The sequence below is a fragment of the Hydractinia symbiolongicarpus genome, chromosome 15, assembly GCF_029227915.1.
Source record: "Hydractinia symbiolongicarpus strain clone_291-10 chromosome 15, HSymV2.1, whole genome shotgun sequence".
In the NCBI taxonomy this organism is placed as follows: Eukaryota; Metazoa; Cnidaria; class Hydrozoa; order Anthoathecata; family Hydractiniidae; genus Hydractinia; species Hydractinia symbiolongicarpus.
The window spans coordinates 10,355,695-10,382,075 of record NC_079889.1 but is presented as its reverse complement, the minus strand read 5'-3'; the positions used below and the strand labels follow the sequence as shown (position 1 = coordinate 10,382,075).

Below are 26,381 nucleotides of genomic sequence, written 5' to 3'. Positions count from 1 at the left end.
TCTTCTTCTTCTTCTTCTTCTTCTTCTTCTTCTTCTTCTTCTTCTTCTTCTTCTTCTTCTTCTTCTTCTTCTTCTTCTTCTTCTTCTTCTTCTTCTTCTTCTTCTTCTTCTTCTTCTTCTTCTTCTTCTTCTTCTTCTTCTTCTTCTTCTTCTTCTTCTTCTTCTTCTTCTTCTTCTTCTTCTTCTTCTTCTTCTTCTTCTTCTTCTTCTTCTTCTTCTTCTTCTTCTTCTTCTTCTTCTTCTTCTTCTTCTTCTTCTTCTTCTTCTTCTTCTTCTTCTTCTTCTTCTTCTTCTTCTTCTTCTTCTTCTTCTTCTTCTTCTTCTTCTTCTTCTTCTTCTTCTTCTTCTTCTTCTTCTTCTTCTTCTTCTTCTTCTTCTTCTTCTTCTTCTTCTTCTTCTTCTTCTTCTTCTTCTTCTTCTTCTTCTTCTTCTTCTTCTTCTTCTTCTTCTTCTTCTTCTTCTTCTTCTTCTTCTTCTTCTTCTTCTTCTTCTTCTTCTTCTTCTTCTTCTTCTTCTTCTTCTTCTTCTTCTTGACATTAACAAGAATATAATTTTTTTTATTTTGTATCTACAAACTTTATTTTTGCTAACAGGAAAAAAATCAAAATCAAAATGGGACCAAAAGAAGCACACAGTATTAATCGAACGTCCTGTGTAGCGTGGTTTTTTGTACTATGTGGAGCAGTTCTTATCACCACAGCAACAGCTAATCCATATTGGCGTGGCCGCACTGAGCAACATGAAGGAATATTTCAAAGATGTATAAAAGATAAATGTAACAGTATTAAAGTATTCAGCGGAGAAGGTTTGTATGCTTTGATTTGTTTGTCCCCAAGAAAAGTTTTCTTGCTGTAGTGGCAACTTCACCCTACCACCTGAAAAATTCAACTCGTCTCAGACCAAACCCTTTTGATAAGTGTCATTTTTTGTCACCGCTTGGCGACAAGATACAAATTCATACAAGTTTTTTAGTTATTGGTCACAAAATTGCGAGTATCATTTTTTTCATTGCATACATTTATGTCACTGCTGTTTTTGCATAAAATCCAACGAAACACTTTTGTAGATACATACCCAAAATGTAGTAATTTTACTAGCACGTGAAAGTGTTTTAACCTTGTACCAGCTGATGTTTTGCCTGCTTCTGCGCCACATGGTATTTGAGTAGCAATAGCTTCTTCGATTGTACTGTGAAAATAAAATGAGAATGTTGGTCTTATTTAAGTCAGTAGTATGGAAGGCCTCGGGTATTCCATTCTAACACCTATCCATCTTTTTCTCTGCCGGTAACTAAGGGACTGTTTACATTAGAGGCAGGATCAAACAATTGCCTGAATGGGTCGTTTGCCAGTATAATTTGTTCGTTCCACCTTTTTCAGAATTACTTGAAAATACTTCTCGCCTTTTCTAGAATAACACATTTTGCTTCAGTAAAAAAATATAACACATTTATCCCTTGTAGACTCCGCTTGTAGATGTGGTATTACAAGAGAGATCGGTGTAACATCAGCACGAATTACATTATATCACGTCACATGTTGTACTTTTTCTATTTTTTAGACAAAGAATTAGACGTTATCCGGATAATGCTAGTGATTGGTTTAGGATACATTGTTCTCGCTATGTTTCTTGGAATATTATCAGTAGCTTCGTCTGCATACGTTGCTGTTTTAAAATGTCTTGCAGGTAAGCTTAAGGCTGTTTACCACCAAATAATGTCGAAATTTCAAGAATTGTCTTTTACCTTTTTTCTGACAGCAAATTCATCTTAGAATACTGTGGCAAGTAGTGTTTATGACAAATTTCGGTTTTTATCGCGTAATCTAGCACTTTTTCCAACCACCCGCAAATATAAGTGCATAGCAACGCCCATAGCAACCATTTTTGCTTTGCAATTGTTGGATGATACTTTAGGGCCTCCTAAGACAATGTATGACAGTTATGAATATTAAATGTGGTGTTCCACACGCATTCAGAAAGCTGTCCTCGTCGTCAATTACATTTAAGACCTTTAAGGTCTTAGGTATTTGGTGCTTTTCATGTCGAAATAGTGCTGCCGTACACCTTTTGTCGATCCACAAGTCTAGAATGTCCATAAAATAAACTTTAAACAAGTTTTTTGCCGTTTAAGTTCGGAATCCACGCGAAGCAAGAATTCTCAAGATTGAAGCACACACGCTTTACAATTTCTTCTGTGGATGCAGCCATTAGTATTACCTAGCACTTAACTTAAACCGATTTTTAAATCGAAGTTTTGTCTTTTAGTTATCTTGTCCAGTTTCGCCCTGTTTTAGTCTTTCTTTCGTCCAAGAAATACCGCATCAGTTGTCTGGCAGACGAGTCAGCCTTACGAAAATGCGTTTCACTCAATCTCTGCACGTGACCCTTGGGAAACATACGCGGCCAAAAAAGCGCTTTAAATAGCGCATGTTATTCAGTTATTTGGTTTAGCGTCGAGCAGCAAAATGTCATATTTTGCTCCTATTTTACCTAGCAACGAGTAATCATGGCAACCAATTAAATAAATTTTTCCCTTAATTTTGTCGTACTGTCGCGTACTATGATATCCTCATCAAGTAACTGTAGAAAAGACAATCCTCTGCGATATAGGTTATTTCTTGGTAAGTCACCTTAACTAGTTTCTAAAAAAGAATGTAAAAAGCGCGGGAAATATTGTTTCAAATTTGCGTATAGTAAATCTAAATTAAAATAAAACCTTAACGGAAAAAAGTCGGAAAAAAGTCGGAGAAACGGTGCATTATTTTAATTACACCCCGACATGTTTTTAAACTGCAAACCTGTTTATCTCAGAAGAAAAAATGGCGTCTTGCGGTGGCTTTGGTCTAAATAATGCCAAAGTTTCGCAAAGAAAATGAATGAGCCAATCGGAAGGCTGCAACAAATACTTTATTCAACGATCCTAAAGTGTCTACAGCCGTTGTTGCACAAAGAGCACCGTCAAGGGCACCTATGTACAAAGGCAACGACGGGACCATTTTGAAAATTTATATTTGCACGTTATATACATTTGCTTTTTTTTTTTAACTCTCTTTACTTATCTCTTTAATAATAACCGTATTTTGTCTGTCTGTCCGCGAAAGCCGCGTCCTGTTACGGAGACACGAAATGCGTTACATAAAGGACGAGCGACCCAGTAGATTTTTCCACGGGTTAACGGCTATCTATATTATAATACCCGCATGCGTCTGTCTGTCTGCCTGTCACGCAAAATGGTAGCTTAGCTGCGCGAGTAGCGAGAAGTACGCAATGCGGTATAAAAAGGACGGGCAAACCCATGGATTTTTCCACGGGCTGACGACTAGTTTTAATATATTAGCAATAACCATTAAATGCCATATTTCATCATGTTTTTAAGGTTTTGGAAACGTAGAAGGTTTACCATAATGGGTTTATGTACATCTAACATGATCTGTTATTTTAATTTTTCTTTAATAATAATGTTTAAAAATCCGGGCGTGTTGGCATGAAATCCGGGCCTGCTGACGTCCGTTGTGAACACATCAACAAGTGAGCTTCAACAATTTTGGAGAGCGTGTTACTTATACTGAAACGGTTTTCTCGATTGCTCGTGTTTACGAGCTTTGAAAATTCGCCCTCCGTTTTTAATAATTCATGTCCGGGTTTGTAGCATGCTAGCCAGCTGTGAGCAAACTTCCAAAAGAATGTGCTAGTTTTTAGCCCAACTGCATCTTTTTGGTTATGTTCACCTCTAACTAGCTATGACTACTTCCTAAAAAACAAAGTACACAGATGTCTATTGCATCTAGCTAGCTAGGTAGCTAACAAACAACTTTTCAAACAGATTCAAATATTTTTGGGGTACCTTAATTGTACTTAGCTAGCTGACAGTCTTGTAACCTGCGTTCATGTTTCACTGTGGCTAGGTGATACGAAACTATTTTTAAAACATGCCAGCTGACTTTTGTAGCTGCAGGGGAATGTGATTTTACTTTAGAATACATGACTTCAGGGTACTGGTCGAATATTTTTCCTATGATAGGTAACAGCAGGCCGTAGCCTGTGTTTTTATTTTGGCTGATGTTGTCTTTGTTAAAAAAAGAAACTAACACTTTGTTAATGTGCTGAAGACTTTTTCCTGAAAGTGCACTACCGTATCTTAGTTATGTGCTAAAGACTTTTTTGCCAGCGCTTAAGCACCCTAAACTCAAACCTTCAACTTAAGGGTAGATTTGGTCTTCATTTTTCTATTTTTGAAATTCTTCGTGTTTTTTTTCAGTGATTTTTCTATGTAAACGCAACCTCGTTCCCGAGATATTTTGCCTAACGGCTCAAGGGTCAAATGAACCTGGGGACAAGAATGGTGTAAATACATACTCAAAACAACACGTGATTTTATAATTGTTGGACAGAATTATTTGTTGGACAAAAACTTTTGTCCTAACCTATTTGTTTGAAAACTTCCTTTGTTTGCTTTATTTCCAGGAAAAGAAAAGAAGACTTTAATAATACTTTCATTTCTTACATTATTTTTAGTCATCCACATCACCATCAGCCTATCCATCTACACATTCGCATTCGTAAATGGAAGCATGACGTTGCTATGGTGCTTCTACACAGCCTGGGGCGGAGTTGGACTGTATTTTATTGGCCTCGTTTTGCTGTCATCAAAGATATTGCTCAGTAGACAAACAAAAGAAGAAGACAGTGGGATAATAGAAAACTTGTATGCACAATAAAATTGGAAATTTCCACAGCCTTCCTTAATTTTCTAAAAATTCTATTTCTGTTTTGGGTGAAAATAAATTAAAATTTTTGACATTATTGGCTTTTTAAAGTACTAAATAACATTTCTCAGCTGTCGCATCATTTCCACCACTATTTACTTAACGAGAAAGGGAGGTTGGTATTAACAGTATTAACAATATTCCCAATCTTGGTGATCTTTTGGCCGGCACTCCAGTGGACATTTTTCCATGTTTTTCCAGCTACATACGTGTCCAGGGCAACCTACAAACTCGGAATTGTCCTCTCTCTTGGTAGGAAACGGAATAGATCCTTCATACATTTTACAATGGAACGAGTCGTGCTGCATGGTATATTTTGGTTTGTCCGAGATGCTGTCCCAAATAACTGCATTAAGCAACGGCTGGTCTGTTTTTCTGTCGTAGGTTTTAGCCCTTTCTAATAAATCATCGACAAAGTTCTTTCCCATCGTTCTGTTGTATTCCGGACGAAAACACCACATCCCGGCTAGAATACCGACCATGTGTTGTTGAAAGTCTCGCATGGAGTGTAATATCTTATCAGATTTTAACCAATCACGCACAGCCGCTTCTTCGCGTGTCAATAAAGCGGAGTCCAAATCACGCGAACAAAACACGTCTACGGTCGGGTCAGCGATAGGAAGGTTTCGCCAAAACTTTCCTAAAATTTTAGTCTGGTCACCGTAAACGGGTAGTTTTCGAGCATCACAAAAATGTAGATTTTTGTATTCTTTGTAGCTCGCAATGATTTCTGGAGTAATCAGAGCATCATGGTATATCCTTATTAACCAATCACTATACAAGCCGCTAGATGAGGCTTCCCTTAACATCACGGGAATACCCTCATAATAATGAGCTCTTGTTCCAAAGACAGTGTAGGCTAGAACCTTTTGTCCCGGCGGTAGATTTTTATCAGAGCTGCATAAATTCTGTGGATACTTTGGATCCTCTCTAAAGCCTTCTTTGATAACATCATTTATAAGTTTTTTTGTATCTATTTTTAATTGTTCGCGTAAATCATTCGTTACGATCTTCTGTATATCATCACGAAGCATATATTTAAGTTCCAGTTTCATTGAGTTATCCTGACGTTTATCCGGTACGAACGCGGCATCGAGTTCTTTTGTTAGCTCTGAATGCATTTCAATTTTTAACTCGCTTATAGTTTCCTTTCTGATAGGATCTCTTAGACCAGGTGTAGATTCATCGAGTTTCGCCTCCGTGTCGATATCCAGCTGTTTAAATAATAGCAATTGTTTGTTTTTTGATGTGGTCACGCGGTAGCCAGCCAATAGAAGTCCGATAACGATCATGGCGGCAAATAATTGATGCTTCCATTCAGTCATTTTTAAGTGTTTACGTCTATAAGACAGAATTGGAATAATGATAAACATTGGAGAGTTGGATTTTAAAACACAATTAATATCTTTTCCAGAAACAAAAAATAACTTTTTATGAAAAAGAAATTATTTTCAAATGATCCTTTCCAGCCGAAATCAGAATCAGATACAAAAGGACAAAAAGTCCAATCACGTTTCCAGGACTCTTCTACCTCCCTTCAACGAATCGCATAAAACTGCATTGGTTACGAGATTGATAAGTTGCAGTCAATCTATTAAGATCTTGCGCCTGAAATGATTTGGCAAAGAACTGCTTTTTGTGAAATTCTAGAAACATCGCTTTAACAGACATCATCTTAACACAAAATATGAGAGACTTAAGAACTAAAAAAACAAAAGATCCATTTCGTTTGTTGACATAAATAACAGAACTTTTTTCAGATTTCCATTTTCATAAGAAAAAAGGGGAACGCGAAAATCAGAACAGAAAAAAACTCAAAACCTACGTAAAGGCTTGTTTACATTCACTGCATTTTTCGCCATAGCGCAAAAAAGCATGGGATTTTTTTTTTGTTAGGGCGTGCGCGTACGGACAAAATAAGATAATGAACGTGTGTTTTTTTCGCTATATCGGAAATTGCAGACGTTATAGCGCACCAAATGGAGGTAAAAAATGCATTTTAAAAATAAACTTTTATTCTATTTTTGCATTTAATAGGAGACGAAATTTTAGAGGGAAGAATTTTAGCAAATTTGACCAATTTGATAAAAAAGTCCACCAAAATTATTGAATTCGCGACAAAGTTTGCTAAATTGAAATTTTCTGTCCACCAAATTTTTGCCGCAAATTTAACTTCCATTAGCGTAATGAAAAGCGTCTACATTTTTCTAATAAACTTCCTCGCGCGACATTAAAAAGCACACCCAGAGTAGTTCTAGCAAAATAGTAAATTTATATATAAATATATGAAAGAAAAATCAGCATAAAATAAAATTAACAACAAATCTCATTAACAATACTTCCAAAATTTTCCGTATGATGGCCTACACATTTCCGGACATGGCTTTAGCACCTGATCACACTCATGCACCGGACATCCAATAAACTCATTATCCTTCACGCGTTTTGTTGGAAACGGTTTGCTGTTTTTGTAGAATTTGCAATTATAAGAATCGTGTTGCAAAACCATATCATATAAATGATTCTTACTGATATGGTCCCAAATTACTTTATTCAATAATGGCTGATCGGTCCGTAGTTTGTATGTTTTCGCCTTTTCGATGAGGCGTTCGAAATAAAATCTACCGAGCGTTCGATTGATTCGATTGTTCCAGCACCACATTCCCGCCATCATGCCAACCTCGTGCTGTCGATGATCACGCATGGTATGGAGAACCATGCCACTACTAAGCCATTCTTTGACAGCGTCCTCCTCCCGCGTGATTATTTTCGAATCCAGATCACGTGAACAAGTGACGTCAACGGACGGATCCGATATCGGAGCGACTCTCCAGAATTTGCCGAGTATGTTTTGAAGGTTTCCATAGCGAGGCAATTTTCGGGCGTCACAAAACATGATATTGTTGTCTTGTTTTAGAAATTCTTTTATTTTCGCGTCAGAAACAGCTTCATCGTGGTAAACGCGAATTTGCCAGTCTTTGTACAATGTGATATTTCGCGCGTTCTTCATCACGACCTCAATGCCGTCGTAGTAAATTTGACGTTTACCGTAAACACAAAACGAAAGAACATTTTGGTGGTGTTTTATTTTGTTTCCTTGACAAATGTTGTTGACGTCGGAGGAAATAACGTCCGGTTCAGGGGGATACACAAAAACCGGGTCCTTACTTTTGCCTTCATTAAAAAATTTGTACGGTTTTGGCGGCTTCCTTTTTAATACGTACTGTGGGTTGTTCTTCACAAAAAGAGTAATATCGTCTTTTAGGAATTTCTTGATGTCGCGAGCAACTTTCCACTTCAAATCGCGATACAAAATATATACCATCTCCTTTTCCAGCCTGTCTTTCACTTTTTCTCTTAAAGTTTCTTGATAGGAAGCCATTATCTTCTCTTCCACCTCTTCCTGCAACTCAACTAAAGTTTGGGTAAGCAAGTCCTTAAATAAAGTCTCCTTTATCATAGCTGTTTTTTGTTTGATTTTGTCTTGAATCTCTGCTTGGAGTTTATTAATCATTTCATTTTGTCTCTTTTCACTGGCTAGCAAAAATAATAACACCGTTATCATGCAACCCGTCAGACAAAAGAACAAAATGGTATTCTTTTGCAGTTTCATTGCTCTTCTATCTCTGTATTCTTTGCTGTCATTTGCCTTGACTGCCTTCGTTGTTTATTTTTATGACTAAAAATAAACAAGAAAATGAACCGATTTTAAAATGGTAACTTTTCCTTGTATACAGGACCTTTTGCTTTTGATTGCCAAAACAGACCTAGGAAATAAGTTCAATTCATATCAGCCTATCAAGTTAAGCCCATGCAGATCAAAAAACTAACTCTATAACCTGTAGGTTATTTAATGTTTTTTTCTGGTTTTCTTAATAAAGGCTAAAAACATTTAACAGAGAGTAAAAAGGGTAAGGTTACGGGTTCAGTATTAAAAACAACAACAACAACAACAATAATAATAATAATAACAAAAAACAAAAAATGCAGAAGTATAATTTATATATTTGAAACTACAGGCTGGTCAGTCCACTTTTTTTAACTTTTCCCGCAGTAACATTATAATGTCATTTTTATGTATGACCTTTAGCTCGTCTATAATGCGTGGTTTTACTTTCTCTAATAAAGACTTCTGGAAGTCTTTTCTTAAGCTATGTTCAACGTTATGACGTAATACTTCTTTTACGTTGTCCAATAAGTTAGCTTTTATACTAGTAAGGTTCCTTCGAACTGCGGCTAAAAGTTCTTCTTTGATCGCTTCTTTTAAAGACGGCTCTTCGTTCTTTATTTTTTTTGTAATGTCTAAACTAAGTTTGGCAATCATGACAAGTTGCTTTTCTTCATTAATGGTTATGTGATGCAACATGAATACCATGAAAATACTCAGAACGGTCAGTAAAACAGTGAATCTGGTTTGACTCATAACCAATTCTGGTTTCTTTGTTAAATCTAAAAGAAAGGGAAATTTAGCCAGCAATCAAAATGAACTTAAAACAGGGCCACTGACACAGTAATAATAGTGGAAGAATCATATTTTGGTGGCGTAAGAAATGCACGTCTACTCAAACATTTTGAAGACAACACTAATGTCAATATTATGACCAAAAAATATATATTTTATACCGCATTGCGTGCTTCTCGCTACTTGAGGTACCATTTTGCGTGACGAACAGACAGATGTATACGGGTATTATAATATACAAATATGAAATCTAGGGCACAGAATAACCAAGGAGGAGGGGGAATTGTGGAAAAATGAGTTCATGGTTGTCTCACTTCCCCCCCTAGATAATTGCCCCACTAAAAATTCTCCCCTAGGATAAAATCCCCTCTTGGATAATTGCCCCCCCTGGATAACTTCCACCGGGGACAACTCTACCCCAATAATGGCGCATGCATCCTTGTACCCAGAGTCTTCAAACGGTGTTTAGGAACTTTCTATAACTTCTTTTTTCTCTTCTATACGAGAAAAATGATTTGGAATAAAAGGACCTGAAAACGAGGTTAACCTTACAGACAGATATCACTAAAAGTGTCTTAGCGTGACTGGAAACGAAGATGCCAATAAGTAGCTTTGTGCATGGACACGACATAAAAGGCAATAATATATTAAACTAGTCGATAAAGCCCGTGGGAAGCAGGATAAAAACAAAAAATTTGAATTTTAATATCGTCAGCAACCCATCCACAAAAAATAATTGCTTTCACGTTGCTTTTATTGTGTAGAGCTTAAAGCGCTGATCAAAGTAATGTATAGGACAAACGCTTAAGGGTTTAAAATTGCTTCAGTAATCTGAGTACACTTTCCTTTGACGTCAACATTATTTTAACATTAAAGTTTGGTAATTTACAGAACAAATTTATAGGTGATGTTTTATAGACTTTATCAAAGTAAATTGTAAAGAATATAATCGACTTTGCCAAAGTCACACACAGACTGAATTATTATAGAGAATAGTCGATAAGTCCATTTAGGCAAAAGGCCAATGCAAAAATATGTTGTTTTTTAGGTTTTTTGCTGACGTTAGCAGTGCAGATCCAAAAAAAAAACTGGCAAAATATAATTTATTCGTTGCCTGTAATATATAGAGGTTAAAATGCTGATGAAATAATGTATGGGATCACATGTTTTTTAGAAATTTATATACCTTACGTTCAGTTACCTTGATCGTATAGATCTTGAAAAGCTGATCAAGAAAATGTATAGGATCATGTACTTTTGGCAAATAGTTGCAGAGATATTGGGGTTCAAAGGTTTTTTGATGACGTCATTAACCCGTCCATTCCGAAACAGATTTGGGGATCCATGTTTGGGAAACTTAAAATTGGTCCCAGGTGGTCCCTAGTTACCCACGAGGGGAAAATCGTTTTCATGTTATTTGGCCTCAAAGTTTTAAGCGCACTGTAATGGCTTCATTAATTTAATATACCTTTTTTGACGTTAATATTATTTTAACGTTAAAGTTTGGTAAATTACAGAACAATTTTATGGGCGATGTTTTACAGACTTTATCAAAGAAAATAGTAAAGAATATAATCCACTTTGCAAAAATCAGACAGACAGACAGACAGACAGCCAGACAGACAGAAGCTCCGTATTATTATAAGAGATTAGGGAGAATTAATAAGCAGGCCGAGAAACAGTGGGGTAGACGGGCAAAAATACGAGGAGAAAAAGGGGTAGGGGTGGGTGCCTCAGCCGAGAGAAAGAGGGACAAAGAAGCTAACACATCTTAAAAACTATTAACACAAATTGAATATTAGCCGTTAATTAATAACACATGTTAAAAACTGCATCATTCTAAAACCCCGTAGCAAATTGTAAGTCCTTTGGCAATAATTTACAACGCAGTCTGCATGAAAAACACACAAGAACTATATATACCAAATTTCATCTTGTACAAAATACAATCCACTTCAACGAAACCAATCAATTCTCCACGTCTACACTTTATGAGAAATATTTTCATAATTACACTGGGTAGCAAATGTTATTATATGCAGATTACGCACTTGACAATAAACACAATATGATGTAATTATTTTGTCGTGAAGACAATGGCGGTTACTTAGTGTGATAATGTTACCTAGAGGCAATTAAAGATATTTTGTAAGGACTAATCTTTTTTTTTGTACAACAATGTACTCCTACACAGAGGATTAAACAAAACGTCTCTGCGCGAACGAACCTTGACCCCAGGACTTTTTGATACGCATACTCTTAAAAAAAAACACTTCGGGTACTTGGATTGAGGTTGTACAGACGACTTGTTAATGTTCGCAACAAGCTATGAGAGTTAGCGGACATTCTAGTATGCACGGATATTCTAGTATGCACGGACATTCTTGTGCTGTTAATTATTAATGTTATTAATGTTTTCACCAACTAAAAGTTTTAACCGATTTTTTTCGTGTGTGCTAAAACTTTTTACTGATAAAGTATTTAGCATGGACTGGTTTAGTCACTGCTTTGGTACCAGTAATGAAGTTTTTTTGTGCGAAACTTTATAGTTAAAACACAATTACCTCCGTTTTTAATTTTAATTAAATTTGACTTCATCAGTGTTGCTTCTGCTGTCTGTCCAAAATCTTTTTTTTTGTTAACTCGGTTCTGTTAGCACTATGTTAGTTTATACTTCTTTTACGTCTTCTTAAAACTACGACACAAGAAAAAAAATGAAGTTACTACCTCTCTCGGATTATTAGTTAATTTGTGTTTGTTGTTCATACTCATCAAGGAAGTAATTAAATTTCACCCACGAGAAGTAGTATCAACACGTTCTTTAAAGAAACGTGTTTGGCAGATTAGAAACAAGATAGATATGGAAATAACAGCATTTATCAGAGATTGTTTATTACGTGATAGGTTCTTGAGATAGTATCTTGGGTTAAGCAAGGTACGTGACGCAACAAAATATCAACAGCAAAAACAACACAACAACAACAAAAATTGTGCAAAAAAGCCTGATGATAACGTAGTCACCCATTTCGTTAGTTTGTTAGGAGTGGGAAAGCAATACTATCATCGCTAGCGAAATGGCAATAAAAACGTTTTACATCTGGGCAGAACTAAAATGAAATAAAGAGATTTTAAACATCGGGGGTAAGTTTTCACACATTCCATGAGCGCCGCTGTTAGCGTAAAAATAATAATATCTTTTATACTTCTTGACAATTGTTTTAAGTTTGCCTAAGTTATCAATCTCTTTCCAAAATTCTTAAAGTCATAATATGTTTTAACACCCCAAGATTAAATAGGGTTGAAATTAAATACTCGAGAACTTAGGTTGCTCCACTCAAAGAAAGTTCCGGCTCAAGCCGTGACATGTATTATAAATACAAATAATACTTATTAAGTTAAAAACGGTGACAATAGGCCTAGATTACTTGGAACTAATTAAATTCAGTGTGAAATATTGCAGCTATTTTTCTACTAGTTCAAATGTAAATATTAAATTTTGTGTCCCGCTAAGTGCTTTCATGACGAAGTGCATAAGATGTCCCGATATGTGCGCGATATACCGGGATTTGTTGTAAAATATTTAAAGCTGTTTTAACTAATGTTGCTGCAATCCAAATTTTACTTTTATCAATGACAACCATTTTATAACAGATATAACATATTTTGATCAACATCTTTGATTTTTGGGCGACCTACTTCGTGTCCCGCTAAGTGCTTCAAATTACAAAGTCTGTTGTAGCGAAATTTGCTACATAGCGGGACATCGTCTAAGCTATGAAAACGTGTTAATTAGACTAAACTACGTTGTTTTAGCCTAAGACATTTAGCGGGACAAAAAATGTCCCGGCAAATGAACGTGTCCCGCCAAGTGTTCCAAAATACACATGCATGTCCCGCTAAGTGCTCAGGTGTGAAAACAACAACAACAACAACAACAACAACAACAACAAGTAAAATTAACAACAACAACAAAAACAACAACAACAACAAAATGAGAGTACAGATAAGAAAAAGATTTCGTTGCTCTTGTTTGTTGATTATATAATAAAAAAATCTCAATTTTAATAAATACTTATTTGCAATGGGATGCTCATATAATTATTTGTGACATGTTTTTCAGAGGAAGTCATTTCAACACTTCCGAAAAATATTTTCAAATTATCATTCAGGAATACGCTGTTCAATAGTGGGACGTCAACAGAGAAAGCATGTTAATTGGTAAGTTGGTGATATTTCTCTAAGTGGTGGCACGAAGGCTAGCCAGCGCTCTATGTGCCAACCGTAAAGAATAGGTACGGGTATAGTTAATTTCTTTTCACATCTTCCTAACAATAAATTAGAACAGAAAAAACAGGAAGGAGTAACTTGGTATATTGGTATTGAGGGGTATTGGTTATGTTGGTACATCGCATGACATATTTTATAAAACATATTTCATATTCATAACAGATCTTTATACCTGACATCGACCGATTTGTGAAAGGCAGCTGGATTAAAAACTTTCTCATTATCCACGGACAAATGTGGATTGTATCTTTTGTGCGTATTTTCCAAGAAAGAAAATCGTGAAGCTGGTCACTTTACAGTTGTCGCTGTCCGTCTCTTCTTCTTCACGCCAACATTTTCTTGATTATTTGCGCCGGTGAGGTGCAAAAAACGAAAACTGCACCATTATTATTAATTACAGTTAAAGTTTGCAATGCTTTCCACACAACGAAATACCGAGGCTTGCCCGAGGATACGACACCTGCACTTCTTCTATTCTGATGCGCATGCGCATAACCCGAACATTAGGGTTACATTGTAGTGCAGAATGCGAAAAGAAACTTCGTTCCCGACTTATCTCTGACTTAACGTCGGAAACAGCGCAAAGCTACAAAGGTAAACATAAATTATTAAAGACAAAGAAGAACAGCATAGCTTCCATTTCTCACTTAATAATTTTATCATGCACAAAAATGAAAAATCACCCCGGTTACCCCCGGGCTGGTGTGTTTATATGAATAAAATTGGCTCGCTTCTTATATCAAACATGCATTTTTTATAAGGTTTTCTGAAACATAGCGAGATCTCACCTAATTGAGGCAATCAGATCAACCGCGCCAGAACAACCCCTTAAATACCTAAATATTTCATACTATTTTGATAGTAACGCTTAATGGTTAAGAAAGTTTAGAAAATTTCAAAAATTGAAAGCTTTAAGTAAGGCCTATGGCAGTGTAAGTCCAATTCCTGGTCTTCACGTGGCAAAACTGTTTCTGGAAATGACAGGAGATGAGCAAAAAGCGAGTGTTTGGCGCATTTGCATCACAATCGCACAATCACAATTGCATTACAAACGTTTTGGTTTCAAATCTAGGAAGGACCTTTCATTTCCAAATCACTAGGAAAAGAAAAGCTTATCCTACGTGAAGTTAAAGCGCTTTATAAAGAAGCTAACAAATGCAATCTGTATATCACCATAGATGTTCTCGTGGTGTTTTTGCCCTAAAGTGCTATGGATTTGTCCAGTAGCTGAGCTAATAGGGTCAAACTAAAATCAACCGACTTGTAATATGAAAAAACAAGTTTTAACGCAGTAAAACGTTATGTTTGAAAGCCAAGATAGCAGCTAGCTTAGTTAACTAATCTTTCTAAGACGCGAACGAATGTGTCAAAGCAAATCCCTGAAATTCAAATTCACTAATTAATACTAAATAATTTCTCAGAGCAAAACCCCAATTAAAATTAACCAATGAGAATAAAACCAGCGTGGCAACATCTGACCCTTAATGGTAGCGGATTAATTTCTGTTTGTTCAGGTGAGTGAGTCTATTCGCGCTCAAAACATTATAGAAGAAATAATCCCGACAATGATCACGTGACCAAAGAATACTAGAAGTAGCCAATCAAATAGCTAGGTCAGTATTCTGCCCGCCGAAAATTCATTTGCAAACCAGCGTAATTTGTCCCACCATAACTATTCCAAATCTTCCGGTGGTAAGAAAGATTATTGGTTCTGGATAAGGTAACAGCCTTAACTTCAAGATCGTGTAAATCTATTTAATGAGACTGAAAACAGTGTAACGGACGATGAGATTGTCCTTAAGAGTTGAGAATAAAGTAGTAAAGATTCCGTTAATATGAATTTATTGAAGGCATATAACCAGGCATGTCAAGATACACTTAAAGTATACTTTGCTCTGTCTCGTGGACAAGAAAATCAGAGGGCAGAATAAACGGGAAAATATCACACATCTTTAGTTAGTTTCGCAGACCCACCCACCCGTCTTCAGTAAGAGTCTTCGCATAAATAAATATGTATATTCTGTTATATTAGAACTATATTGTCTATACTGTATTCCTACTATCTAGTGTGATTTACTACGTATCGCATATGCGAAGGTTACACAGAGTTAATAAATCAAGTTCGATTGAATGCAATGGAATAGATAGTATTGCACTTTATCACCGTTACGCAACGATCTGTTTGTCACATGTGGAGGAGTGTGACATCAATGTTCTTCCCGTAAACTAGTCGGTGGCCCGTGGAAAATCCACGGGTTCGCTCGTCCTGTATATACCGCATTTCGTATGTCTCGCTACTTGAGGTTCCATCTTGCGCAGAGACAGACAGACGACGGCTATTATTATAGAGAAGCCGTTAACCCGTGGAAAAATCCACGGGGTCGCCCGTCCATTATATATCGCATTTCGTGTTTCCGCCACGGGACTTGCCTATCGCGGACAAACAGACAAAATACGGCTATTATTAAAGAGATACGAAAAAACTTTAATTTATTTGAAGATATATTTAGCAAAAGTTTAAGAAAAAAAAATATTACTCTGACACTAATTACAAACTCCATAAAAACCTTATTAGATTTTATTAAAATTTCTGCCTATCTGGCAAAGTTAATTATGTTTTTTACAATTTTATTTAAAAGCGTCTTTCGACGGTGGTGGCTAGTTTGCATTGACGAAAGTAAAGACAGTTACGCAGGTCCAACCACGCGCGTAGGTTGCTATTTACCTTAGCCTTTTTAAACAAAAAAAGATTGTCTGGCGGTCGCACCGGTGTGTCAACGTACTACTTAAATTCTTTTATGAGTTGTTATTAGCCATTCGTGTAAATTTCCTTCACGTTCATTTCGTGCCTCTTTATAACTTCTTGGAATAAGTTCATTTTAATTATCAGTTCAGAAATAAAGTAGGTAGCGCTAAAGCACTCTTGGGCGGCCGCACCATAGTGTAAAATGTTTAATTATACGGTCATCCTGCGCTATATCTCGAACATCCAAATTCTATTGAAAAATAAATATAAGTGTAGATAGCTAAACAGAAAGTAAAAAATGTCATGCGACTAAAAGAACTTGAATAAAAGACAAAAAAAGATTATCCGTTTAAGAAAATGTACGCCTAGAATTTAAAGAACTTAGAAGATTATAACAAATTGAAGGATAAAGTAAGGCAAAATACCTCGTTCCTAGGGCATTTTGCCTTTTTAGGGCCCTAAGGACCCTGGGGAAGAGCAGTGACAATAAAAAAAGGAGATAATTCCATTGTAATAAATCCACGCGGACATATTTCTTTGCAAGCATTAGTTTTAAAACCTATACTTAAATTATTTTGTGAAAAACGGCATTGCTCGGGTATAGGTGACCCGGGCCAGGCGCAGGGCCGAAGCTACGTTAATTTTGTTACTACGGTGGTAATTGAGCAACCATGGTAATTTACCCATGCGTGCGACGCTTTTTTGAAAACATGGAAGTGCGTGCGAGATTTGAACCATACTGCAAATTCTCGCATCTAACTGGCTGGAAATGACTGCCCTCAGGCGGTCGATAAATAATGCTTTTCAACCTTCTTCGCAGAAATTTTTCGCAGCTAAAGACCTATATCAAATAGGTGCAGCGCCGTAAGCGACAGAAAAGGCTGGAAACGAGGTTGGATGATTTTACAGCTACCATAACACCTTCAAGACACTGACGGCCCCAGATGGTTAGTATAATTTCTAACCATGGTCCTTTTGCTTTGTTTCGCTCTTTGATACGGCTATCATGATAAGGGCGCCAAGAGAATAAAATATCTTAATATTGTTTAATACTTGACTGATACAAAAAACCGGTTAGTATGAAAAAATCCGATGATTTGATTGGTTTACGGCTTTTTAAAACAGGGCTTTGTATGGAGCCATACTAACCGAATTGGGAAGCCATTATGAAAATGGTAACATAAAAACGTAAACAAATATAAACATTTCCATAGCACACAAAGAATACAAAAGTAGCTCACCTAAAACCATCTTTTCGTTTCAATTCATATAAACAATGATTTGAATTTGTTTTGTGAATTTACAACAGTTTAAAATCGAAGGATCTCAAATTCCAAAAGTGTAAAATCGAACATGCGTTTTTATTCTTCCTTGGTGGCTTGGGATTAGCAACTTAAAAAATTAGCCTTGTTGTTTTTTTATATATATATATTATATAGATCTTTTTTATTTTTATTTTATGATTATAGAGTTATATTTGATCTAGGTCAATTCCAATGGTTTCCTCTAATGGTATATTGGGAAAGAGACTCACAACATCATAGGATACAAAATATTTATCAACAGTATTAACCTTGTTAATTTCTTCGACAAATGTAAAGATGTGTTTGATACGGTAATCAGAGCATATATGTGGAGAAATAAGGTCACTAAGAGACTTAACCATATTATAATTATAAGAACCAATTGAAGATACTATATGTCTAAAGGGTGGCATATCGTACTCGTTTTTGCATTTGTGTACTTTTGGTAAACCATACATTCTAGCTGGTATAGAACTAGATGGATAAATCTTATCAGATATATTACTAAAAATACAGTTATTTGTTTTAAGTTTTCGAAGAAGTCTTTGTAATTGTCTCGCTTTCTTTAGGGTTAAATCAGTATCCAGTTTTTTTGAGTTAAGCATACTTTCATTATAGAAAGATCGATCCAAAATGATCACTCCACTTTTTGTCTGGTTTCAATATTACGATATCCTTCCTGTTTCTTAACTTTTGTAAAATACCATGCTTTTTTAGAGAACTTTTGTTGGGTTAAAAACTACTGGAATAACACCAAGCTAAATGAGATACTGCGCCTTCAATTCTCCTTTTTGATTTTTATCTTTGATCTCATTAGCCATAAATCTATGATAGTTACAAAGCTTGTATGAATAAGAAGAGTTATAGCAGTATGAGAACTTATACTTACATTGTACACGTAATTTCGACTCTGAATCTATATAAAAATGCATCTATCGACTGTTCAATTTTACAAAATAAACTAGAAAGCTCGGTAATTTGTTCGACGGTTTGTGAATAAAGTATAGAACACTGGAGGAAACAACAATCTTTCCTTTCAGTACTTGAAAATACATAAAAAAATAAAAATTAACGTTGCACCAGAATTTTCAATAACTACATCAAATTTTTCAAAACAAAATTGAGAATGCGTTCTTTGTTAATATTTCTAATAAACGTTATTGGTTATTGGTGGTTAGGCAGGGATTTATAATTGATAATTAAGCTGCGTAAGAAGATAATTACTTAAACTGGTGTCATCTGATTAGTTGACTTCGGTCCTCTAATTATTTCCACACCTAATACAGGACCAATATTGGTAACAGGCTGTTTTTATAAACTTAAAATAACATAAAACATTTTACTTAATCACTTCTCAATTGCTTATCCTTTACAAACATTTGTTAAACAAAATAAAATAAAAAAAATAAAAAATAGCCAAGGATGATTTTGATTATTTTTCGTTGACAGCTGAAGCTGCCGAAGTAAAGCTTAGAATAAACTCATGACAAAGTCTATATTATTCAATAAGCCAAAAGTTCACAATCAGCTACGGAAAGTCTGCTCGTGTTTTAATTAACTTTCTTATCGCGAATTTTGGTGGATTCAACAACAAGTATACTTGGTTGCAATAAAAAATTAGTGACCCCCCTGGTCTGATAGACAAAATACCTATAAGAATATAAATAATTTATGACTCTGGCAAGCTGTATATGAACGCGAAAATGAATATGTAATTTGTTTTGTGACGCCTTTGCATGTGCAAAAATAAATTATAAACACGCGAAATCTTGAAGCACACTCCTGTAAATCTCCTCTGTCAACTTTCTCGTCACAAATTTAAATTATTGACATAAATAGCACAGGTGATAATGATATTTCAGACTTTATATAGATAGTTGCTTTTCAAGTGCTACGGTAACAAACCCTGTTCAATAAAATCTTTTCATCTTTTTTTTAAAAAAAGTCCCAATCAATCTTTGAGCAAACACGGTATTTAATTTCAACCGCATCATCGAACCTCCTTTCGCTTTTTAAAATCAGGAACGTTTTACCTTCAAAAAAGCGAGAAAAAGCACTAGGGACTGGGTTGTTAAAATCTTCGACTTATCTCGAAAAAAGGTTACCTATGGTGGATTCGGATAATCTTGACGTAGTTATCTCTCTTAAAGATGCCGCATTGATTAATTTTTAAATTTGCTGATGTGTAGTAAATAGATAGTTTTTAGTGGGGAAAACTCCTTGTGATACTTTAAATAGATATGTATTTTTAATATAATAATCTGAAACAGACTTATTTCGAAAACAGCTGCTGGAGCAAGAGAGACTTGACAGGTACGAGAAATTTATTTAACAACTATTTTTGAGACTCCGAACTTTTAGAAACATTTAGAGACTTTAGAAATTCTTAAAAGTAAATAATTGGTGAAAAATTTTGACTAATACTTTAAATAAAGGGGCATTCCAGTGAAAAAAAAAATATTTGAAAAAAATGTTATTTTAATAAGACAATACATAAATATGTCAGAATAAACATTTTACAATCGTTAAAAATCTTTATTTATACCTTAATCGGGTCTGTAAACATCTTCAATTTTAAATAAATTTGCAAGGTCGCGTAAAGTTGAGAGGACTAGGTCCGAATAAATAAGCATACGTCACATCGTGCAAAACGTCCGTAGGCTCAGCAGCACACCTTCTAAAAGTTTGTTTACTTACTGTTTACATTGTTTGTTGATAAGACGTCTTGTAATAATGACGAAGATTTTAACTTAGAAAACGTAGAATAGGATAATTCTCTTCATGAAAAAGACTTTACAAAGCTACAGCCACACGACTTCGAACCTCTTGCGTCTCACAACGGAGAAATTAATAATGATGCAAAGTGACGAGCTGTCTTTTACTAACTCAAAGTAACCTTAAGAAACGCGAAGGCATTGGAGAAAAAAGCTGATATTTCATAAATGAACCTATATGAATACTTTCAAAATATACACAAATTTTGGCCAACAATTTCTTCGACAGTGTAAGGAAAACACGAAAGTTACCAGAGTGTAAGAAAAACACGAAAGTAAAAACAAAAATGTTGCTACTTAATGTAAGAAAACTGAATAAATAATTAATACCTTCAAAAATTCGAACTCCTTTAACCTAAAAAGGATAATTGCAACTTTGTAAATTCAATCTTTTTTTGTAAGAATTCTATTTATAAAAATCATTAGGGCTCGATTTTTAAAATTTTAAGAAGACTTAAAGAATAATTATCTAGCTCGATCGTCAGACAACAACATAATAGCTCCTGTGTAAAATTTGAATCCAATAATCTGAAATGTTTATTTTTGGAGCATTTTTAACTCGTACACTAACTGGTAACTTTTATGTTTTTCGTTACACCAACTGGTAACTTTAGTGTTTTTCTTACACATTCTCCAGTCTTAAATGTTCTGTTTTTCTTAGCTTCGTTCTTCTTAAAACCAGGGCATTACCTACACATGTTGGCCAACAAGTACCACGGTATAGTAAAACGCACATAAAGATGTAGAAAGGGAGGAAATAGCTGTCCTAAATCAATGATTTTATCATTTCCGAAGAAATCATGTATATGTGTTCTTAATCTTAGCCTTGACATTCTTATAGGTTAGGTTCTAAAGACACATATCTTAAACCAACCAGTTCCAAAAAAAGAAGAATTGAAATATTTGCACAAAATTTATACATCATTACATTAACCAGCTTTCAACCTTTGTATACTTAATTATTTTATAACCTATTTTCTTTACAGCAAGGTGCAATGCAAAAAATGTGGACTTGGTTCAATTTTAAAATATGTCAAACTCGAAAATGTATTTTGGGTCGTTTGAAAAACTTCCTTCTCTTCTACATTTGAACGCTCAAATTCATTTGGAACTTATTTTGAAACCGAAATGAAAAGTTATCACTTTAAACTAATTAGGAAAATTTAAGAGAAGTATCAAGTGTACTTAATTTATTAAAATGTAATTATGAAAGGAAATCTGATCGATTATATATATGCAAAAGTTGAGTGAAATCTTTCTAACAAGACGAAATTTCTTGGTGTAAAAATTCTGTTTAGAATACAACGTCAACGTGAAAAAGCGCTGCCCAAAATTATGAGCAATATTGCCACGGTGCATATTCTCCTACTTGCCGTTGTTGTGCTGAGTATTACACAAACCAACGCACAAATAGGAATAAAAAGATCTTCACATGGAAAGACTGCTTTATTTCGAAAAATTAGTGCAAACATAAAACTTAACTCAACGCCAATTACAGGTTACAGTAATTGCAGTTTCAGAGATTGTGGTAAATACTGTGCTTATAAAATACCATGCGAATCCTTCAACTTCAAGACGTCAACAAAAGAATGTGAATTGTTAACTGTGGATAGAAACAGCAGACCAGATAATATTACCTTTATAAATGCAACTGGATGGGCATATTATGATACCGGATTCAACATCCGACATCCTAATTGGAGAAACAAATACTTGGTAAAAGATCTTCTCTTTAATCTTATTTGCTAGACATTATTTCTAAACCCACTTGGTTGAGTAGGATAACTTTGTCACTGTTTACATGATGTGAAGTGTTACGCGATACGAAATAACACATGATGTAAAGTGCACTTACGCATGCACACTTGATGTGAACTTATCCCGCTTAGCACTTGTGACCCAGTCAAAAATAAAATTTTCTTCTTAACAAGACAAAACTGTCGTTAAATCAATTTGGCGCAGTGGTCTAATCTGGTTCTTATATAAGCACATTTAATAAGCCTCGGCGAGATCTTGTTAGGAAATAGGTTAGTCCTTTTTTTTCCTTCTAACTTAAGTTTTGTTATTTACTTCTTTTTATGTTTCTTACTTGTAGTACAACATATCTTGTCCAGTTAACAAATGTGACAAATGTACATGCCTTCAGCCACCAGAGGAAGAAACACACCAGTGTGATTGCTATTCAAAAGGTAATTATTCAAACTTTTCAACTCACTGATTCAGGTTTTAATTAATTGCCAATCCTTAATCCCTAATGAACAACCACCAACCATTAGCCACGTATCCTCATTCTCAAATGAGCAATCACCAAGTAAATAATCGACAAGCATTAATCACTAATTAACAACAACCACCAGCCAGTAACTATCCACCCCTAATTTCAAATGATTATTACCAAATCAACAATCAACAATCACCAATCGTCAATATCAATACACACTGTGTACTGATATTAAAGTAAAAACAAAAACAACTCTTTTAGGTGAAATATATTTTTTAACGACGTTTCGGCCGTACAACGGTCATTATCAAGTACAAACTTCAACATCAAATTCGACATATATATACATCGTAACGTAATTCCGTAGGCACAACGTTATGCATTATCAGAAAATAAATACAAACGCATTGATGCGATGCTTCTATTGAGTATAGGTTTGTACCTACGGAAATATCTAAATATCTTTTCATATCCTTTTCTGTATTAGAGGGTTTGATTAAGTTAGCAGCTGGTAATTGGTGCTGGTATGTAAATGGAGAGTGTTCTGTCAGTGATGGTGAAAAGGTCCTTATTAGACCTTGTGATAAAAACGATGTTGGTCAACAATTTATGTATGATGGTCAAAGACATGTTTTTCATAAATGCTCACAGAAAAGTGTTTGTTTTAACAACAATAGCTTGGTCGTTAATGAGACTTGCTCGCATCCTTGGTATATGACTGACTGTAAGTATAGGCTCGCTTGTTAAAGTACCTTCGCTAAATGATTGAAAGACATCAAGACAATTTTTAAACAAGATAGATGTTTGTTACCAACTTTTTTTCAAACTAATACGAGTTTTGCTCTGTATTTTGAAGAACATTTTATTTTGCATTAATCAAGAGACTTTGTTTGCGAAACAGCTTGTTTCTCTTGCTACAACAATCAAAATATAGTTATTTTTTCGAATTTGAATACAAAAAATGCTGCAATTGGCTAAATATTAACCAAGATCAGATAAAATGTTTATTTTCTGTAGATTCTGGGTTATCTCTACCGCTCGATATCTGTCCATACCCACTAAACGGATTGGTCGAATCTTACAATGAACTAGTACAGAGCATAAATAAATGCAATAATGAAACAGGAATTCAAAGATTTCAAAACGGAGGTATCTATTTGTAACAATTATCGCATATTTTTTTAGTTCTTAATATTTATATTCGCCTATATATCCCTTCCTGTAAAAGTGTCCATCATTAGGTAGTAATTTTCACGGAAGTTTTTTTTCCAAAAAATAATTAAAGTGGAGGGAAGTTTCACATTTCCGCCGCCTCTCAAACAGGGTCGAATTTCTAACGTAGATATACTCTGTTGATGTTAACAAAAAGTTACCAGTCATTTTATTGCTATCTAATGATCAGGCTGTAGAAATTTCTTATTTTCTTTTAGTTGACGGAAGAATTCAGGTTAAACTGTTTAAAGACATGTCCTCCATTTATGGTCTTACTCACATTCCTAAATATACAAACACACCTGATGCAGTGGCATGGTTCCATCAATTTTACAGAAAGTCATATGGTGTAGGAATGGAATTTTTTGGTCGTCAATTTAAAACAGTATTTCTTCCTCCAGAAACTGGCTCATATATTTTTTATATGGAGGTTGACGACCAAGGAAAGTTATACATAACTCACCCTAACTCCACGCCAAATTTGCTTATAAGCAGAAGTTCCTACACAACATCAATACTAAAATCAGCTACTCAGTCTTTGCTTGCTTTTGAAAAGTACAGTATTGAAGCACTAATGTTTGATTACGGCTCTATTGGTTACCTAGCTGTTGGTGTTGAATTCCCTGATGGCCGAGTCGAGTATCCACTCACGGAAAAGTACCTACTACCTCCTAATTAATTTTTGCATTTAAAATTCCATAATAAATATTTAATAAGACTTGCACGACTAAAAAGTATTTTAATTTTATTTCAAAGTAGTAAGATATCGTTAGGGTTATAATACACGTTTCCCGAACTGCAAGTTTTTAAAATTTTTAGAATTTTTATGTTTTGACTCTAAGATCATATTCAACATCATTGAATTGTTGTGTATATAAATTTTTAACTTAATCCGACATGTGAAAATAATGTTTTCGTGGTATTAATTCTACACGGTCAAAGTCTTCTTAATTTTTAATTTGTACTAATAAGCTTCTGTTTCAAGCAAAGGCCAAGCAAACAACCAACCTGTTTTCAATAGGTTGTTTGTTTGCTGTATGAATCTAAAGATTTCATATTTTATCCAAGTTTCAGGTGAGGATTTTAAAAATTACATTCATTGTGTTCGACAAATTTGAGAAATAACAACGGTACATCAAAGAAAACTAATTCGGAAAACATGTATTTTTAGAAGTATAATAATTAAATGAAAAGATTTTAATATAGGATTGTCTGACCTGGCTAGCTCTTGACCAACTAATGTGTGTCATATATCGCAACAAGCCTTCAGATAGTTCTCTACACCATTACGGTATCTGCTTTGATTAAAAATTCAGCACTATATTATTCTGAGTTTCAAGAGCTAATTTGAAGGAAACGGCTAACTAACAAGCAACACATGTTAGCGTGGAAGTATATTTCAAGGTTTGAAGTTTCGAATATACAAATGGAGGTACTGTAATGAAATGGTTATTAATTAACGAACTACATTAAAAGTAGCGAATAGCTGTTTGTAATTTTTATACTTGTAATTTTTTTGGAGTTTTTGAATTTATGCACACGTGTATTTTATAGATATAATTATGGCACGTGTCGATTTTTTTACAATTTAGACGGACGTTTTTTTTAAAAAAAAAAGAGGGCGCATAAACGCGGTTGACACATTTTTTAACAATGTGGTTCACTAATGAAAGATCAGTCTGTATGCTTGACCTCAGGTTTTGTATTTCACAGTGGAACATCAATATCAGTATTCGCTTAGTAAAGACTTTAATGTCGTAATTCATATTTAGCTAGTTCTCCGGCTCGTAAAAAAACCCACTCAGGCAAAAGAATATTGTTTATTTTAAAAGTTGAAATTTGTTTTGTCATAGCCACTGATTTATTAATGCTTGGTTGATGTGGATTTAATAAACAGCTACAGAGATATTGGAATTATATGTTTATGACTTTGTTAAACCGTCGGTTTCGAAAGGGGCTTTGACCCAATTTTGGTCCCAAGCAGCCCATGCGGAAGTTGACGTCAGGTTTTTTAATTTCAGATTTTTCTCTTTTACTAATCTTGATGTCTACACCGAGTACTTGGGCAGATACGTCCTTTCTCCTTTTCGTAGTTTAGATGACAAACAGCTTGACAGGTACATCCTTTCTTCTTTTCGTAGTTTAGAAGACAACCATCTCGATTGTCCTTTTATCAACACAATTTTGTTGACACCCCCCCCCCCCCCCCATCTCATTTCTCATTTACGGATAATGTCATGCCACCTAATCTTGTTGGTAAACTTAATAGCTTTCCTTTAACCTAGCACAGATTCTTGCCTACTACTGAATTCAATCTTTTAATAATTTCAATCTTTTAATAATTTCAATCTTTTAATAGTTCCGAACTTCGGATATACATTCTCAACATGAACTACACTAAGAACTCAATTTTTTTATACTTTGGTCACTATGATGGTACATCCCAGTCAGGACAGTTGTCCCTGATACCACATTCACCAGCCGAGTTTTGATACCTCGTTCTTAAGGCTTTTTAGGTTTCTTAATATTGACGGAACCTTTTATTCCGATGTAAAAAATTCTTAAAACGTCTGGGCACGGAATAGAAACGAAGGATGAAAAGCTTAATT

At 34.9% G+C, this 26,381-nt stretch overlaps 3 protein-coding genes across 4 annotated transcripts; 2 read left to right on the top strand and 1 right to left on the bottom strand.

The window, feature by feature from the left end:
- Positions 1-597: 597 nt before the first annotated feature.
- On the top strand, positions 598-4,798 carry LOC130628889 (uncharacterized). The gene is made up of 3 exons (XM_057441930.1): positions 598-805; positions 1,561-1,686; positions 4,516-4,798. The coding sequence occupies exons 1-3, from the start codon at positions 613-615 to the stop codon at positions 4,716-4,718; spliced, it is 522 nt and encodes a 173-aa protein (XP_057297913.1). The 5' UTR covers positions 598-612; the 3' UTR covers positions 4,719-4,798.
- A 3,916-nt stretch (positions 4,799-8,714) lies between these two features.
- On the bottom strand, positions 8,715-12,185 carry LOC130628891 (uncharacterized). 2 transcript variants are annotated; one of them, XM_057441932.1, is made up of 2 exons: positions 11,793-12,185; positions 8,715-9,215 (listed from the first exon to the last, which is right to left on the bottom strand). In XM_057441932.1, exons 1-2 carry the CDS (start codon positions 11,824-11,826, stop codon positions 8,791-8,793), a joined length of 459 nt encoding a protein of 152 aa, XP_057297915.1. In that variant the 5' UTR covers positions 11,827-12,185; the 3' UTR covers positions 8,715-8,790. The 2 variants fall into 2 exon arrangements, with proteins under 2 accessions (XP_057297915.1, XP_057297914.1); XM_057441931.1 differs by lacking the exon at positions 11,793-12,185 and adding an exon at positions 11,152-11,376.
- A 7,653-nt stretch (positions 12,186-19,838) lies between these two features.
- Positions 19,839-25,409, top strand: LOC130629234 (uncharacterized). The gene is made up of 5 exons (XM_057442373.1): positions 19,839-22,055; positions 22,435-22,528; positions 23,048-23,284; positions 23,578-23,709; positions 23,991-25,409. Exons 1-5 carry the CDS (start codon positions 21,675-21,677, stop codon positions 24,449-24,451), a joined length of 1,305 nt encoding a protein of 434 aa, XP_057298356.1. The 5' UTR covers positions 19,839-21,674; the 3' UTR covers positions 24,452-25,409.
- The last annotated feature ends 972 nt before the right edge of the window (positions 25,410-26,381 follow it).

What these genes read in the sequence shown, in the direction of transcription:
- LOC130628889 (XM_057441930.1), top strand. Translation starts at nt 613, where the DNA reads ATGGGACCAAAAGAAGCACACAGTATTAATCGAACGTCCTGTGTAGCG. An exon ending in TAAAGTATTCAGCGGAGAAG is followed by an intron (nt 806 to 1,560) that starts GTTTGTATGCTT and finishes TCTATTTTTTAG; the next exon opens with ACAAAGAATTAGACGTTATC. An exon ending in TGTTTTAAAATGTCTTGCAG is followed by an intron (nt 1,687 to 4,515) that starts GTAAGCTTAAGG and finishes CATTATTTTTAG; the next exon opens with TCATCCACATCACCATCAGC.
- LOC130628891 (XM_057441931.1), bottom strand. Translation starts at nt 11,236, where the DNA reads ATGAAAATATTTCTCATAAAGTGTAGACGTGGAGAATTGATTGGTTTC. An exon ending in TTTGTACAAGATGAAATTTG is followed by an intron (nt 9,216 to 11,151) that starts GTATATATAGTT and finishes CCTTTCTTTTAG; the next exon opens with ATTTAACAAAGAAACCAGAA.
- LOC130629234 (XM_057442373.1), top strand. Translation starts at nt 21,675, where the DNA reads ATGAGCAATATTGCCACGGTGCATATTCTCCTACTTGCCGTTGTTGTG. An exon ending in GTGTGATTGCTATTCAAAAG is followed by an intron (nt 22,529 to 23,047) that starts GTAATTATTCAA and finishes TTTCTGTATTAG; the next exon opens with AGGGTTTGATTAAGTTAGCA. An exon ending in TCCTTGGTATATGACTGACT is followed by an intron (nt 23,285 to 23,577) that starts GTAAGTATAGGC and finishes TATTTTCTGTAG; the next exon opens with ATTCTGGGTTATCTCTACCG.